Source organism: Dendrobates tinctorius, unplaced genomic scaffold (genome assembly GCF_039654945.1).
Source record: "Dendrobates tinctorius isolate UK_male_01 unplaced genomic scaffold, ASM3965494v1 ptg000103l, whole genome shotgun sequence".
NCBI classification, from domain to species: Eukaryota; Metazoa; Chordata; class Amphibia; order Anura; family Dendrobatidae; genus Dendrobates; species Dendrobates tinctorius.
In genome coordinates, this window is record NW_027361771.1 from 8,040,508 (window position 1) to 8,058,955 (window position 18,448).

At 45.5% G+C, this 18,448-nt stretch overlaps 1 protein-coding gene across 1 annotated transcript in view; it reads right to left on the reverse strand.

Moving 5' to 3' along the window:
• KCTD2 (potassium channel tetramerization domain containing 2) overlaps nt 1–18,045 on the reverse strand; it is a 30,995-nt gene extending 12,950 nt beyond the window's left edge. Inside the window, exons 1-5 of the mRNA XM_073588034.1 lie at nt 17,606–18,045; nt 16,126–16,234; nt 13,906–13,997; nt 10,584–10,679; nt 101–226 (exon numbers count right to left, since the gene is read on the reverse strand). Of these exons, the coding sequence (XP_073444135.1) occupies nt 101–226; nt 10,584–10,679; nt 13,906–13,997; nt 16,126–16,234; nt 17,606–17,899 (717 nt within the window). The 5' untranslated portion in view covers nt 17,900–18,045. The remainder of the gene's footprint in view (nt 1–100; nt 227–10,583; nt 10,680–13,905; nt 13,998–16,125; nt 16,235–17,605) is intronic.
• Between the last annotated feature and the right edge of the window lie 403 nt (nt 18,046–18,448).

Below are 18,448 nucleotides of genomic sequence, written 5' to 3' on the forward strand. Positions count from 1 at the left end.
TGGGAAGGGGTTAAAAAAAAATGTTATGATAAAATCCAGTCTTTAATAAGTAGTTTTTAACAAAACAATGTGCTGTTCATAAGATAGCAGCTACACTTACCTTTGCCTTTTCACTGGGCTCAATGACAAGTCCATTGGTAGAGTTATTCAGCTCCCTGGACACAACACACAGGAATTCTGCTTGGTCTTCATTGCCATAGTTGTAAGAAGATCCAATACTGATAAGCTGAAAAACAATGATGTACAAGTCGTCACACTCCTTACTGCTGCACGCATGCTGGTAAGACAAAGATCAACTCTCCAGTGTGTTTAGCAAGAAAATGTGGGGTTAAAAGGGATATTGTCATCTTGTACATTAATGGCATATCCAAAGAATATGCATGTACCTGAAGAACGGGGCCCTGTCACATTTAGCTTTCACTGGAGAGATGGTGATAATTCTCATACAAATTAATGGATTCTGACAGACTCGCTCTACAACTGACAGCGTCACAACCCTGTTTTCAAGATAGATGCAGGTACTATTGCTGTGACTACACATGTATGGCATATCCCTTAGGTATACAGTGGCATGTTAAAGTTTGGGCACCTATGGTCATACCTACAACTAAGTTTAAAATTAAATGATCTCTAAAAAAAGACTAAAGTTAAAGATGATACATTTCATCTTTCCATTCCAGTGTCAGTTGAATTCCAACCTGAGTACACTTCATTCTACTTAAAGGGAATCTGTCACCCCTTTTTTGAGATATCATATAATGATATCATTCAATTGTGCATCACATAAGGATTCTCTTAGTACTTTTGCTTCCCCCTGACCCCGCACCTTTCATGCATAAATACCTTTTTTATATCGGTTCAGATGTATGTAAACTGACGCTGTCCGATCCGCTGGGCGGGGCTTATTCAACTGATCCCCCCCTCCCTGTCTTGCTCTATGCATTTCTTCTTGTGTAGAGCAAGCCACTGTGTCTTGCACCCACTGTGAAATTTGGTGGAGGATCGGTGATGATCTGGGGATGCTTCAGCAAGGCTGGAATTGGGCAGGTTAATCTTCGCGAAGGACGTATGAATCAAACCACATACAAGGTTATCCTGGAAAAACAGTCGATTCCTTCTGCTCAGGCAATGTTCCCCAACTCTGAGGACTGTTTTTTCCAGCAGGACAATGCATCATGCCACACACAGCTTGGTCAATGTGTGGATGAAGGACCACCACATCAAATCCCTGTCATGGGCAGCCCAATCTCCAGATCTGAACCCCATTGAAAACCTCTGGAATGTAATCAAGAGGAAGATGGATAACTACAAGCCATCAAACTAAGAACTGCTTAAATTTTTGTACCAGTAGTGGCATAAGGTCACCCAAAAGCAGTCTGAAAGACTGGTGGAAAGCATGCCAAGACACATGAAAGCTGTGATTAAAAATCATGGTTATTCCACAAAATACTGATTTCTGAACTCTTCCTGAGTTAGAACATTAATACTGTTGTTTCTAAATCATGGACTTGTTTTCTTGGCATTATTTGAGGTCTGCAAGCGCTACATTTTTTTTGTTATTTTGACCATTTCTTATTTTCTGAGAATAAATACAAAATTCAGTGCTTGGAAAGTCGAAGACATGTTGTCAGTAGTTTACAGAATAAAAGAGAATTTACATTTTACTCAAAAATATACCTATAAAAGAGAACAATGCACACCCTCCATGGTAAGTATACAGTAGAACACCCTTTTGAAAGTATAACAGCTTGTAAACGCTTTTTGTAACCAGCCAAGAATCTTTCAATTCTTGTTTGAGGGATTCCTATTCCTCCATCCTGGAAAATTCTTCCAGTTCTGTGAGATTCCTGGGTTGCCTTGCACGCGCTCCTATTTTGAGGTCTAGCCACAGATTTTCAATGATGATCAGATAAGGGGACTGAGGGCCATTGCAAAACTTTCAGTGTGTGCCTTTTTGAAGTAATGTATTGTGGACTTTGATGTGTGTTTAGGATCATTATCCACTTGTAGAAGCCACTCGTTTCAACTTTTTTTTTTTTACTGATGGTGTTGTGTTTGCATCAGGAATTTGTTGAAATGTCCTTGAATGCATTCTTCTCAGTACACGTGAAATGTTCCCCATTGACTAAACACATACCAAAAGGCATAATTGATCCACCACCATGCGTAATGGTTGGCGAGATGTTCTTTTCGTGAAATTCTGTGCCTTTTTTCTCCACACATACCTTTGATCATTGTGGCCAGAGTTCTATTTTAACTGCATCAGTCCACAGAACTTGCTTACAAAACATATCAGGCTTATTTAGATGTTCTTTTGTATGTTTATTGAGCTAAAATTTATGTTGAGGACACAGGAGAGGTTTTCTTCTGATCACTCTTCCATGAAGGCCATATTTGTGCATGTGTCTCTGGAGTTGTGGTACATTGTTCTACTGGTCAGAGTCTGCTAAATTTTTTGCAGTCAAGTGGGGTTTTTGATTTGCCTCTCTAGCTATCCTACGAGCAGCTCTCACTGAAAATTTACTTGGTTTACCTTGACCTCCACTGTTCCTAGCAACTGCCATATCTTTTTCCTGCTTTGTGGGCCTCCACCATTTTCAGAGTGCTAGGCAGCTGCTTAGAAGAACTCATGGCTGCTGTATTTTGGCACAAGGTTAGAGGAGGCTGGGTTTTTATAAAGCTGGGAAATCTCCATGATTTGGCCTTTCCTAATGACGATAGTGATCAAGCCATAACTCTAACAGGCTAATAAAGGTCTGAAAACTTGGTAAAAACGTATTGAAGCACACAAATCACCAAGGGTGCCCAAACTTTTCCATCAGCCCATATTTTTTTGTCCCTCCTGACAGCACCCTGGGAGGTCGTCATTCTCCTGCTTACAGGGACAGGAAAACACACGAGAGGACAGTCTCCTCTCCTCCGGAACGTGGGTACCATCTGCAAATGTTCTGCTTACTTTTCGCATGGTGTGCACAGCCACATGCGGAAAGTAAGCAGAACAATGCATTCCTATGGGTGCGGGATCACCGCGATTCCGCTAAATTAATGAGCATGCTGTGTTTTTTTACTCAGGCGGTTCGCGGCAATTTGTCACCACATTACCCAGGATCAGTGGGTTCTCAGAACCATAGCAGAGGCTTGCGCTATAGAGTTTACTGCACCTCCACCCGAAAGGTTTATCGTTCCCCTTCCGTTGTCGACAGTCTTCCATGGTAGCAGACCTAAAGGAACTGGTCGACACTTCTGTGATAATCCCGGTCCCCCAGACGAAGGAGCGCAGGGGTCACTACTCTGCGTTGTTCACCATCATAAAGCCATCAGGAGAATCCCACACTATAATAAATCTGAAGCACTTAAACTTCTGGGTAAAGTACAAAAGGTTCAGGATGGAGTTTACAAAATCAACGGTTCCCCTTATAGACAGGGACGCATTTATATGGACCCTGGATCTAAAAAGTGCATAATACCAGGTTCCAATACACCTGGCATCCCAAAAATTTGAGATTTGCGGTAAAGATCCAGAATCAATACTGACAATTTCAGTGTCTTCCATTCAGCCTAGCATTGGCAACCCGAATTTTTTACCAAATTGGTATCGGAGATGGTAGCCTACTTAAGGAACAAAGGGATAATCATAGTGCCATATTTAGATGATTTCCTACTGGTGGTAAATTCAGTGGAAGGACTCATATCCACAATGGAGTACCTGGGGTGGATCGGTGGATCCTCAACCGGCAGAAGGTGATGGTGAAGATGCAGAATATCCTTCCTACCGGAGAAGCAGGAGACTGTGCGAAACAGAGTCCGAGAGTTCCTGAGAAGTCGGGCTTCAATCAGGTCGGCACTGAAAATTCTAGGCCTTCTGACAGCTTGCATCCCCTGTGGCTGGTGGGCACAGTTCCACTCGAGAGCCTTGCAAAGAGAAGTCTTGTCCGTCTGGGACCGGCGCCAGTTATCACTCGACAGAAGAATGTCCTTATCCCTGGCTGTGTGAAGATCACTACTTTAGTGGACCTAGCCAAAAAATCTGCAGTTAATTCCTTGGATCTCCTCACCGCGGATGGTGATCACTATGGCTGCCAGCAAGTGGGGTTGGGAAGCACATTTGGAGGGAAGGATTCTTCATGGCAGATGGCCATCAGACATCCAGTCCAAGTTGTCCAACTACAGGGAACTCTACGCCACGTGGGAAGGCGAAATCAGTCATATCTAAAGGGCAACATGTAAAGATCCTATCGGACAATGTAACAACGCTATCTTTCTTGTGACACCAGGGGAGCCCCAGACGCTGGGCACTCCAGGATCTGGGGTACAGAATCTTCTCCTGGGCAGAGAAACCACCATGGTTACTTACCGGTAGATGGTTTTTCCGGAACCCATGACAGCACACCTGAGAGAGGGATCCGCCCCGCCAGGACAGGAACCTACTGAGATATAAGGGGCGGCACCTCTCCCCCGCTTCAGTTGGGTTACAGAGCATTGAGAGGACTTCCCAGTTAGTTACATGTTAATCCAACACCACATCACACAAAAGCACCCTACTAATCGTGCACACCCATACAGTGAAAAGGGGGGGATATACAGGTGCTGTCATGGGTTCTGGAAAAACCGGCTACCGGTAAGTAACCATGGTGGTTTTCCCTTCACCCATGACAGCACACCTGAGAGATTTTTGGAGACTACGAAACACCTTAGGGAGGGACCACCGCTTGCAGCACCCTTCTATCAAAGGTTAAGTCAGCAGAGGAGGATAGATTTAATCTAGAGTGCTTAAAGAAGGTTGAAGGTGAGGCCCAGGTAGCAGCCTTACAAATTTGTTCAATTGATACCACTGCCTTTTCAGCCCAGGAGGTCGCCACGGCTCTAATGAGCCTTGATGCCGTCAGGAATCGGACCACCACTAGCTGAGTAGGCTATACTAATGGCCTCCCTAATCCATCTGGCAGTAGTCCCTTTTGATACTCCATGGCCCTTTCTGGCACCCTGGAAGGCTACAAATAGGGACTGGGACCTCCTCCACTGGCTAGTGACAGATATGTATTCTAGCAGGTCTCTCTTAACGTCCAACCTATGGAATTTTTCCTCCCCTGAATTCTTTGGATTATCACAGAAGGATGGGAGGATGATCTCCTGACCCCGATGGAAATCTGATGCTACCTTAGGCAGATAAGTAGGGTCTGTTCTTAATATCACCCTGTCCTGAAAAACTTGTGTATAGGGTGGATTTACCAAAAGAGCCTGCAAGTCGCTTACTCTACGGGCCGATGTAAGGGCCAATAAAATGATCGTCTTTAGGGTCAGATATTTTATGGGTAGCTGATGTAAAGGCTCGTACGGTTCTTTTGTAAGGGCCTCTAGTACCAGGTTTAAATCCCACAGGGCTATTCTGGGTATTGGAATAGGCCTAGACCTATGGCAGGATTTGATAAATCTGGCTACCCATCTATTTGCTGCCAAGTTGCAGTTATAGAGCGCTCCTAGTGTAGATACCTGAACCTTCAGAGTGTTCACCGCTAACCCCAGCTGCAATCCTGATTGTAAAAAACTCCAAGATGGCACTAATCTGGGGTTCTTGTTCTAACGGCTTACCCAAGGAACTGCAGGAATTTATTCCATGTTCTGCCGTAGATTTGGTTGTCACCGGTTTCCTACTCTTTAGTAGGGTGGCCACCAACCCGGGAGAGAAACCTCTATCAAAAGCGACCTTTCAAATTCCATGCTGTCAGATGGAATTCTTTGACTTGAGCGTGGAATATTGGACCCTGAGCTAGTAGGTCGGGGATCTCTGGCAGAACCCATGGATCGGAGCGGGACATCATTCGTAGCAGCGCAAACCAGGGCCTTTTTGGCCAAAATGGAGCTATTAGAATCACTCTGGCCTGATCGTTCCTGATCTTCTTGACAACTGTTGGGATCAGGGCCACTGGGGGGGGGGGGGGGGGGGTGGGGGGAGAACGCATAGGCTAGCCTGAAGTCCCACGGAATCTGCAATGAGTCCACAGCCCATGGTTCTTCCCTCGGGTTTAGTGAGCAAAACCGCTCTACTTGCCTGTTGTTTCTGTTGGCAAAGAGGTCTATCACCGGTTTCCCCCAAAGCTGTGTTAGTTTTTGAAAAACGGACCGATTTAGAGCCCATTCTCCTTGCCTCAGAGTATTGCGGCTCAGGAAATCGGCCTCTATGTTTTCTGCCCCTTTTATGTGCAAGGCTGTTAAGGAGTGTAGGTGTTGCTCCGCTCTGCCAAGAATGTCGCCCGCTGCCATCATTAGGGAGTGAGACCTTGTCCCCCCTTGGTGGTTGATGTACGCCACCGTTACTTTGTTGTCCGACATAATGCGGACTTTGCGACCTCTGAGTAGGGGAATGAAGTGGATTAAGGCTTTGTTCACTGCCCACAGTTCTCAGGTTGGAAGATGCCCCCATTTCTTGAGGCCTCCAAGAACCCTGGGCCACATGACCTCATAGGTGTGCCCCCCACCCCAGGGAGCTTGCGTCTGTCAGTATTACGTCGGTCGTCTGTCTGTCCCAAGGCATTCCCAAAGCCAAGTTTGTACTGTCCAACCACCAGTTGAGAGAGTCTCTGGTCTCTAAGGAAAGCTCTAGTCTTCCTTCTAAACACCCTCTCAGCGATCTTTGTGTTGACAATATCTCGCCCTGGAGCTGTCGGGTGTGAAATTGAGCCCACCTGACCGCTGGAATACAGGCCGTCAGGGTACCTAGCAGAGACACCGCGTTTCTCAATGTCATATGAGGTTGGTCTCGGGCCGCCAAAGCCATGTTCTGTACCTTCTCTATGTTGGTATCCGAAAGCAGACACGCTTGCTGTTCTGAATCCAGGATAAATCCCAGGAAGGTCTGTTTCCTTAAGGGCTTTAGTTTTGATTTTTTTAAATTTATTATCCACCCCAATTCCTGTAAGGTGTCAGTCACCCGGCTCAACTGTGCCATACAGTGGTCCTCTGAGCTGCCCACTATAAGGAAATCGTCCAGGTAGGGTATTATGACCGTATTCTGAATTCGGAGGAAGGCTGTTACCTCCGCTATGACCTTGGTAAAAACCCTCGGGGCTATAGATATGCCAAATGGAAGAGCTCTGAATTGGAAATGCCTGAGTACGCCCTGGATATAGAGAGCCACTCAAGTATTTTTGGTAATCTGGATGTATAGGGATGTGATAATACGCATCCTTTAAATCGACTACGGCCATAAAACAATTTTGATGTAGCAGCTTTATGGCTGTAGCCACCGATTCAATCTAGAAGGTTTGATTCCTTATCCACGATTGAGACCTCTAAGGTTTATGATTGTCCTGAACGACGGATGTTTTTTTTATCAGAAAAAGGGGGGAATAGAACCCCCTTCCTTCCTGTGTATTTGGGACTTCGGAAAGGACCTGCTTGTCTATCAGGCTCAGGATCTCTGATTCCAAGGCCAACTGTTCTTCGATCGCCTTCCTGATAGGGGTAATGACAAACACGGCTTTTGGCTGGCAAACAAAGGGGATTCTCAGGCCTTCTCTTAAGATGCCTAGGATCCAGGTATTGGAAGAGATCTTCCCCCAGGCCTGGGAAAGAGTGCCAATTTCCCCCCTACCGGGATGCTGGCATCATTGTGGAGATTTCTTTGCAGTGGAGGTGCCTCCACCAAACATAAATCCTGACTCCTTTTTCCTTTTATCTTCCCATCTTCTCCTATCGGCCGGAGGACAACCCCTACTGAATCTTCCCCTCCGAAAGGGCTGTCTTCTCTGGTCTGTTGGGAACCTGGGGAAGCCTTTCTTCCTATCGCTCGCCTTTTCCAGGATGTCATCCAAGTTTTTCCCGAATAAAAACAGACCATCACAGGGGAGAGAGCACAGCTTAGCTTTAGATTGCAGGTCACCTGGACAGCCTTTAAGCCACAACGTGCGTCTGGCGGCATTCGATAAGCCTGCCGCTCTAGCTGTCAACCTCAGAGTCCGCCGAGGTGTCTGCCAAAAAAGCTGCTGCCCCGTGCAGGAGATACATATCTGCCAATATCTTTTCTCTTGGGACCTTTGAAGCTAGCATCTCTTCTAACTGCTGCAGCCAAATCATCAGGGAGCGCGCCGTGCAGGTGCCTGCTATTGCCGGCTTTAATCCTCCTGCTGTTGCTTCCCATGCATGCCTCAAATAGGAATCAGCTTTTTTGTCTAGCGGGTCCCTAAGAACCCCTGAGTCTTCTAGGGGTAGGGCTGACTTTTTGGAAGACCTGGACACCGCTGCGTCAATCTTTGGGACTTTGTCCCATATTTCCGCATCTTTGTGCTCAAAGGGGTATCGTCTCTTGGAGGCGGAGGGAAGAGCCCCTGATCTCTTGGGTTTCCTCCATTCTCTCTCAATAAGCGCTTGGATCTTTTCATTTACTGGAAAGGTCCGTTTTTTCCTCTCTTTAAGCCCCCCAAACATGACGTCCTCTAGGGATTTAGCCGCTTTCTCTTCCTGTAGGCCCATTGTTGTTCTAATGGCCTTTAGGAGAGCATCCGTGTCTTCTACGGGAAAACATGGCTTACCCCCCGTGTCACTGTCTGAGGAGGATGGATGTTCGGTCCGAGATAAGGCCGAAGAGGAGTCTGAGGGAGAACTAGGGGGATTCTTTCTACCTTTCCTCCCTTTCTTCAACAAGGTCTTAATTGAACCCTCCATCTCTGACCTAAGAGCCGATATCAGGTTATCTGTGAAACTAGGCACTTCTTCAGCCATGGTTCGCTGAATACAATTGGCGCAGAGATCTTTCTGCCAGTCTCTTGCTAGGGGAGTTTTACATATGGCGCAGTCCCTATTATTATTCTTACTTCCCGCTTTTTTAGGTTTTTCCTACGGGGTAAAACATACAACAGGGAACCCCTATTAACATAATGCTAGCATTCACGAAGATCACTCACCACCCGTAATCAAGGGTACCGGACTTGGAGGCTGCGTCTGAGAACGTGACCTGTGCTTTTTGGACCTTGAGGAGTCTCCCGACCTGCGGCTGCTGCTTGAGTGGCTACCATGTTTGCGACCGGAGGGTTGTGAAGGAGGCAGAGACAATGATAGCTCCTGTTCTGACGCCACCTTGAACTGCCTGCCCAGCCGCTGTTCCTCATTTAAATAGTGCGCCTCCGTCCTGGTGGGTGTCTCCTCCCCTCCCCCCTGCGACCCCCGGCCGACCGCTTCAGAAAGCCATGACACCGTCGCCCTTTGCTGACGTCAGCCGGCGCATTCCCATGATCCTCTGCGCCGCTGACGTCAGCGGGCGGATGACGTCCACGACTCTCCCCTACTAGATATCCCGGGCGCAAGGGGAGGGCGGCGTGGTCGAGCTTCCAGGAGCACCGGGATCCCACCTGCGCCCACACGAACCCGGAGCCCGGGGGGGGGGGCACCGGGGACTGTGCCTCCAGCACCCGACGGCCGGCGCTACAGGTAAGACTCCTGTTCTACAGGCTTTTTTTTCTTCTTCTTTCTTTTTCCTTCGCCATGATAGGCACCGGGGATCCCTCTCGGTAGCGGCGGTTCATCTCGAGGGATCCCAAAATATAGTGGCGGATCACCTGAGCAGACAGAAGGTCTGGCCGATGGAATGGGAGCTAAATGAGGAGGTTATCCAGTACTTTTGTCATCTCTGGGGTAAACCTCAAATAGACCTGTTTGCAACCATGAAGAATACAAAGGTCACCAGATTTTACTCCCTAAATCCAACAGACAATCAAGCGGCCATCGACACGTTGAGTCAGAGGTGGGACAGGTCTCTGTCTTATGCCTTTCCCCCGATGGTGTTTTTTCCAGAAGTTCCCAGGAAAATCCAAGAGGATCAGGCGAAGTTACTTCTGCTCGCCCTGTATTGGCCAAAGAGAAGTTGGTTCCCACTACTAAGAGCCATGGCATTAGAAGATCCAGTTATGCTTCCCCAAAGGAAAGATATCATCCATCAGGGTTCAGTCTTCCATCAGAACCCAGGAAGACTTCATCTGTCAGCTTGGATCCCGAGCGGGACATCCTGACAGCTCAGGGGTTATCGGACCAAGTTATTACCACAATTCAGGCTAGTAGGAATCCGGTCACAGCCGCAAAATATAAAAAAAATCTGGAAAAGGTTCTGTCTGGAAGGTGGCAGGTCCGATGTTGTTCCGGGCAGGCCCGATATTCCAACGGTCCTAGATTTCCTCCAGACGGATTTTAATAAGGGGTTCAGACCTAGCACCCTAAAAGTCCAGATATCGCCATTAAGTACATTCCTTGACCATTTGTTAGCTACTCACCCATGGGTGGCTAGGTTCATTAGGGCAATTCAGAGATTCGACCTACTATCTTCAACTTGCTTAATTCTCCACAATAACAATTATTTTGACCAGAGTTACCCAAACTTTTCCATGCCACTGTACCATAAATGCACTATGTGGGAATACCCTTTTAATTGAGTTTTACTAAAGCAGAGAGGTCATTAAACCTTTTAATGTGCAAGTGTCTCTCTTTTGAATGAATTATGAACATACTGATGAGAGGAAAGAGACTACTGGGGTCTTTTGTAGACCATGTCCTGTACAATATATACCCTCTTATGTCATGCATGTTACATGGCTCACCTGCTCAAACTTCCAACCATCAGACATGGTGGACACCATCTGTGTCAGCTCTTCTTCTTGACACTGTAACACTCTGTAGACATGCTTCACTGGACCCTGCAAATATAAAAATTAGTGAGTATTAAGAACTTTCTATATTCTTCTATAAATACAGTTTATGAATTAACAGAAGAATATGGCAAATAGCAGTCAAATTCTAAGATTATTAAAGGACAAATGCCCTACCCTCATCGCCAAAAAACAAAAAAAAAAACCAAACAAATCAAATGTCTGAAAAACATAAAAGCATGTCTTTAAAGGGGTTATCCGCTACCAAGACAATCCCTACTCAGATAAAGTAGTGCCCTTTGTAAAATTAAAAAAAAAAACACACAAAAAAAAAAAAAGAAGAAAACCGGAGCCATTCCAGCGACATCAGCACTGGGCCTCCTGGCATTCGCATGACAGTGACATGCCTTGTGAGCTCTGCAGCCACTCAACTGCCGCTGTTGGGCTGCGACCGTCTCGCATATGGCCTAACAATGCAACAAGAGACCCAATGTTGGAAGAGAGTATATCTTTTCTTTATTATTGTTATTTTACAAAGGGGACAAACCTTTTAAAGAGAATCTGTCAGCAACATTTAACCTGTAAAAGTAAAGGTATAGCCATTATATATGTTATACTGATTTAATGGATACCTGTAGTGAAAGAATCCATAGCCTGGTTCTTGTTTAATTCACCTTAGAAGTTTTGGTATAATATCTTCTTTGTGCACCAGGACGGAACTGTGGGAAGGGTCTTAGTCTCTGCCATGTCCCCACAGCATGTGTATGAGCCATTAAAATTTTGTGCTAGCGTCGCCCTTGCCACAGGCGGTACCTATGCACATTCATGTCCCAGCAAAATGGCACAAGAGGCGGCACATACTCAGATTTTTTTTTTTTATTTTTTTTTTTTTAAGTATTTTTTATTGAAATTTTCAATCCAAAAAGGAAAAACAAAGAAGAAAACAACAACCTGCAATAGAGGTACATACACCTCTAACCCCGCTCTCCCCTTCCCTCCAGTTTACAACCCCAAAGCAAACAATATTTTAATTGTAAAATGGTATAGCTGATTACATATAGTGACGCTCCCAAAATTGTTACAATAGTACAAAGGAAGATAACAACAACAGGTTAATATAAGTCTCAATTAAAGAGCTACATATCTGAAGTCTCCTTATTGTAAGCCACATCAAATTATCGTGTAATAATCTCTGTCAGAGTTAAATCTTGGTCCACCTTTATATCGTCGTATCAGGATAGACCCAACCTGAATTTGGTCAGCTCTCTCAATGCAAGACCAGAATGATCAATCCAGCATGCCCATATTTTTTTCAAATTTGGAAATAGAATCTCTCTTGCGATATATACCTCTTTCCAAATTAACTAGCAAGTTAATTTTCATTACATATTCTGCAATTGAGGAGGGTTTGGTGGGAGATCCAATACTGGACTATCAATTTTCTGGCCATAAAAAGCATTCTAGATACAGCTAACTTCTCAACCTCTTCTGTTGGCAAGTCTTCTATATATCTTAGGATACATACAAAGGGGGTTCTGCTCAGCTCAACCAAATATACTCTATTAATTATCCCTATTACTCCACTCCAGAACGCTTCAAGATTTGGACACAACCATAACATGTGCAGTAGGGTGGCTGTGTTTGTTCGACACCTTGGACAAAGAGGATCGGGCCTAACTCCAATAATAAACAAAAACTTGGGAGGGAGATAAACTTGATGAATTGCATATAAATGTGACAAACTGTGGGCTTCTCCCAGCGACAGTCCGGGAACACTTTCTAATATTTCTGACCATAAATTGTCCTCAATAAGACCAATATCTCGCTCAGACCTCTCCTTCGCACATACAGGATGATTCAGAAGCACCAAATGCAGTATGTCCCAATATAAATGAGAAATCATCCCAGTTATTCCTGTGGATTTTTCAATACACTGTATAATTTTATTTCGTTGCATGGGTTTTCCTGCAATGAGACTTTGTGCTTGGTACGCATGTCTAATTTGTAAATGCTTGTAAAATTCTGAATCCCAAATTCCATACGCAAATAAAATATCTAATTCTATCTCCCTCCAATATATGTTCAAATCTACGTATCCCTCTTCGGGCCCAGCTCTCAAAACCCTCCAAGTGGCTGAGATTAGAAAGGGAAGGGGTATTCCATATAGAAGTATATTGAGACACCCCATGGATAGCCTGCATATTTTTTTTTTTTTTTTTTACTTTTTCCCATAGTTTGTGTATTAACAGCAGAGTAGGGAATTCATGTGTTTGCATACTCAGATTAACCTCCTGCGGTCTCCAGCAAAATTGTGCCAGAGGCAGTGCATGCTCAGATTAACGCTACGTTCTTCAGCAATATGGTGACCCATGCACAGATCGGTGAGCCGAGATGTTAGTCTGTGCATGTGCAGCCATGGACTCCATTTTGGTGGACCACACGCAACATGAATGTTAGTGGGTGGCAAAACTTAAAAAAGGATGCAGATACAAATGTGGAGGGGCCACAGCAGAGCAGAAGACCCTACCCACAGTCCCGCCCCGCTGCACAAAGAGGTTATTGCACTAAAACTTTTAAAGTGAATTAAACAAAAACCAGGCTTCAAGTTTGTTCACTAAGGTATTCATTACATCAATATATCAGGGTCATTAAGGCCATGTAGACAGGAAAGAAGAAAAGTTCCAGCTTCCAGGATAATAAGTTTTTATTCCAAAATGTAGATACAAAATTCCATACACAGCTTTCTCCCCAAATGCAAATGGATGAAAAAGTTCCACAAAGGATCAAAACGCATAGCTGATTCAGTGCCCGACACACATCCATTTGCATTTGGGGAGAAAGCTGTGTATGGAATTTTATATCTACATTTTGGAATAAAAATGTATTATCCTGGAAGCTGGAACTTTTCTTCTTTCCTGTCTACAATCAACTTTCGTTTGGATCCAGACGAGGTTCCGTGCTCTGGCTGTGGTTGGTGAGCTGGCTAGGGCTTTATTTCAGCCCGCTTTTTATATGTGTGTTCATTAAGGCCATACCTTTACTTTAACAGGTTAAATAGTGAGGACAGGTTCTCTTTAAGACATATTGTAGAGATCCACCATATCTTATCCAGAGACTGGCGTAATAAGAGTTTCTTTTGGAAACTTATCCAATCTCACTTATATTATATTACTAAATTACAGTTTCTGGGTGAAACCAGAAGTATGTGGAAAGTAATTAGATAGCATATACTGTGCCCAGCACCGTATGAAGGGCCAGTTTGTGTATGAATTACCTGTGAAGTTCTATTTTCATTGTCGCGAATCCGTTCTTTCACTAGTCGCACAAGGGAAGCAATGTTATAAAACTCTGCTTCTTCCAAGACCCCTGTGTACAGAAGATACAACCAGTTTAAAAACCTTTTATGTACAGTTCATCTGCTCTGTTGAAAGCGACATCTGCACCACAGTATGCAAAGTATATTGTCCATATGTTAATTTGATATTGATTTCCAAAACCTGAGTGAGGATTTCCTTTGCTAAAAATTCCCCCAAAAAACACAACTCCACCAATTTCACTAATGCTCATGATAAAGTTGCTGTAGTTGCCCAAAAACTTTGCAAATTAGCATGAAGTACCAAGGGGTTAAGCTATTTTATATAATGAAGTTTTGCTGTGCGGTGTCCTTCTCTGTAGTGGATAACCATCAGGCCACCTCAGGCACCAGTTTAAAGGGTCGACTGTAACCTTTGCATCTGCCAGAAAATGCACACAATGATGTTCCTGCACAGAAAATTTTTTAGGCTCTCCGCACATTTAATTAGCATACAATTACGGCGCATATGCCTGAAGAGTGTCTTCTTGGTATTTGCTGGGCAGGTAAGTGTTAGCAGACCTTTTTATATTTGCAATTCAAACAGTTCTCTCTCTGACCCACCCCTCATATACATGAATGCTCAGCTGGCCAATTGAGCGTGTCTCTAAAGAGGGAGAGGGGAGCGAGCCGCTGACAGACCCCTCTGGTAGCAGCCCATCATCTGGAGAATTAAATTCAACTGTTGGGGTAGAGTAGGGTGACCTCTGTACACATTAAGTGGTCATCTAACATGGGTAGTTTCAGATTAACGTAATATCTATGAGGGACTTTAGAATCAGCTTGCATTGGGGCTCCATCACTTTTAACAGAAAAAAAATAAATGTGCTGCATGTAGTAATGTTTCTTTCAGCAAATCAATTGAACGCAGTGACAGAACCCACCGATTAGCCGCTTATCGATGTGCAGTGTACATTCTGAGCACTGGTTGATCTGCAGCAGAGGAAACAGTGACAGTGCAGTTTAGCCCAGAAAGTGACACACTGCTGGAATTAGAGTCTCTGACCCTACATTAAGCCGCTCTTAAAGGAGGTAGAAAAAAACCTGGTCACAGATCCCACTGATGTCAAAAGCCGATCCATTACTTAACTGATACAAACGGAAGCAGAGGGGCACCACTAATAATTATGAGCCAAATCTGGATTCCATTACTTGTTCGTTTTAGAAGGGAAGGAAACGTCTTATGCAGAACGTCCAACTCTAAAAATAGTTAATCTGCTTGGATATTCACCAGTTATGCAACAGATCTGTTGTACACATTAAACAGGTTTCCTTGCTTTGAAAAACTGCTGTTATATGGCTACATTTCTAAAAAAAAAATAAAATAAAAAAAAAGCACTTTACTCATCCTCCCCAAATGTAGAGCTCAGTCTGTGCCACTGCTCCCAATGTCTGTTATTGTCTTGAGCATTGACATCACGTCGACAGCGCTGCAGCCAATCAATAAGCTCAAAGGCCTATTTCATCAATTTGAGCAGAGCAGCTGAGCTCAGTCATTGGCTGCAGCGCTGCATAAAAGAACAGACACCTGGAGCAGCTGCGGAGGCTCAGGTCTGGACCTGGGAAAGGTGAGTGAAACATACGGTTTAAAAAAAAACAAAAAAAAAAAACCTACAGCCGGATGAAAGCTTTCCTGAATGAGAAGAAAACTTTGTATTCAAATTTGTCTGTTCCAAAAAAAGGTTACAGAGTAAAAGAATGTCTGAACACACAATTTCCAGATACCCTAATATATTATGGTCATTATTAATTATGGTCATCTACTATATTATGCTCACTAATATTATATGGCCATTTTTTCTTGAGAAACATTCCAACTAAGAAAAAATGGCTCTAAATCCAAGCAAGGACACACAGGCACAATTCTCTAAAAGCACACATTATCAAGCTTTTAAAGCATGTTGTGCAGATGTCCACTTACATTACATATAATCTAGTTTTAGGCCTTAACCTTAATTGTTATTAGTAGGATTTTTTGTGCCTAGTTGCATACAAGTCATGTATAACTGCAAGTGTTGGCACATCTTTAATATATGGAAACAGGTCTTACTACCCCTGTATAAAGTAGAGCCGATATCATTGACTAATCTGCATACAGAATGCTGGAAAAGCACATCCTACCTTCTGCCAATAGCTCCTTACCTTCTTCAGCCAGCTCTTTATTAAGGATCAACTTGCCATGTCGTAGATAATTCAGAATGGGGCCAAAGTAGGTAGGGTCCCGATCAATAAGATAGGCACCAGTCTCATCCTAGGAAGGAACCAGAAAGAAAATCATCATCTGCTCTACACAATGCACACCAACAATAGTGACTGACTTTTTTTCTTGTGGTGGAATACATTATCAGTGAATGTCAAATGTGCCTTCTTTACTGAATAAACATTGTGATCACTATTTGTGGCCGCTAAATACCCAAATGCATCACCCACATTTCCATCTGTACCTGCTGGGATAACACACGGATGAGACACTATTGCACGCTGCGCAGTAGAATGGTGACCACACCACATTACCATGAATATGTTCTGTCTAGGCGCTCCATACCAGTGAGGTGTTATACTAAGGCCACGGCAATAGCATCATGCCGTACGTATCCTGACCAGATGTCAGGATGGCTGGGAGATCGCACATTAATGTGAATAAGCACCATGAGTCTCATGGAGGTTGTATTAAGACTACATCTAAACTCTGGATTGTATATAGCCATAATATGACACCTATAGACATCCATGGGATCAACCTGTTCTCCAAGCTTCCAGTTCAATGCACCACTCCAGTGCCGCTCCCGTCGGTCTCCAGTAGTTTGCTGGGTGATCCGGAAGTCACTACTAGATGTACGTGTACGAGGCCAGAACGAGGACCTCATAGACTTACACTGAGAGCTTGTGAGTGTTATTTCTGGCCAGTCAGAAGTAGCGGTCACAAAATGGCAGCTCGGGACCAGATCGGTGCCAGGAAGAGCTGAAGACGGCGGCAGGCGAGTATAAAAATAGGGGCAGGGAGCTTATGTTAGTGGCACCACTCCAGCACTGGAATTAAAGCCCACCCGCTGGAGGGTTGCTTTAATAGCAGCTTCTTTATTTGATTATTTAGAAATAACATGTGCCCGCTGCCACTGGATTCCAGCAATGATCTACCCGAGAGCGGTGCCGCATACAGGACAACCACCGCAGAGTGAGCACCCTCGGCCTCATTCACACATACGGTTTTCTCTATCACAAAAAAGGACGGATCCATTTTGATGTAGGCTTTTCTGAATTTTATCGCTCGTTGGTCAGCGGCAGCTTTCCTTCTATGGAAAACAATAAGAATACCCGCGTTCCTCCTGCCCATTAGACACTATGGCCGCCGTGTGCTGGCAGTTTGTTATTTTGCACAGATCTGCATACAAGAGTTTGATGTAAGCGTCAGATCACAAACTGACATGTTTCCGTGTGAACAGCGCCATAGACTCTAACGGGTACGTGTTCTATAAGTGAAAACCGGGGATGTGAACGAGGGCTGATGATCAGAGGGTAGCTGTCACAGATATGGTGGAGATGACAGCAGTAACATGGTGGCTGCACAGGTCCCACGATGGCCTCCACCAGGCCAGGGTCCGCTCCTGCCCGCCGCTGGCACCTTATCAGAGTCCAGGTCCGGCTCCTCCTGGCACAGGCGGTACAGGAAGGACTTGGGCTCCCGGCACAGCGTCTGCTTGGTGCTCAGGAAGTACGTGCCGCCCACGTTCAGTCGGACCCACTTTCCTCCCGTTCTGCCGGCGCCCTCCTGCTGACTAGGACTGCGGGGGCTCCGGGGTGCGGAGCAGGAGAGGCCGGGGCTCAGAGGTCCGCTGCGGGGGCTGGGGATGCTCAGGCTGTGCGGGGTCACCCGTGCTCCCACCAGCTCCGCTGCTTCCCTCTGTGCTTCTGTCATAATGGCTCACACCGAAGAGAACCGGGAGAACGGCGGAGCCATAACACCGAGGCTCGGGGCTTCCGGGGCGCTGTGCCGTCACTTCCGAGGGCACCAACACCGTCATATTGGTACACCCACAGCCAGCGGCGCCAGGTAGTAGAATGGTAGGGGGGGTCACGTGGTGGTACCGGAAAGGGCGGGGCTACAGCTAATGCTGCTCTATGGGAGGAAAGAAAGAGGAGGGATAACAGTCAGGAAGATGGCGAGGGTGTGATAGGGCAATGTGTGTGATAGGAGGTCCAAGGGGTCAGTGTGTGTGTGACAGAGGAGGGCACAGGGGGCCGTGTGTGTGTGTGACAGAGGAGGGCGCAGGGGGCCGTGTGTGTGACAGAGGAGGGGGCAGAGGGCCGTGTGTGTGTGTGTGACAGGAGGGCGCAGGGGGCCGTGTGTGTGTGTGTGTGACAGAGGAGGGCGCAGGGGGCCGTGTGTGTGTGTGTGACAGAGGAGGGGGCAGAGGGCCGTGTGTGTGTGACAAGAGGAGGGCGCAGGGGGCCGTGTGTGTGTGTG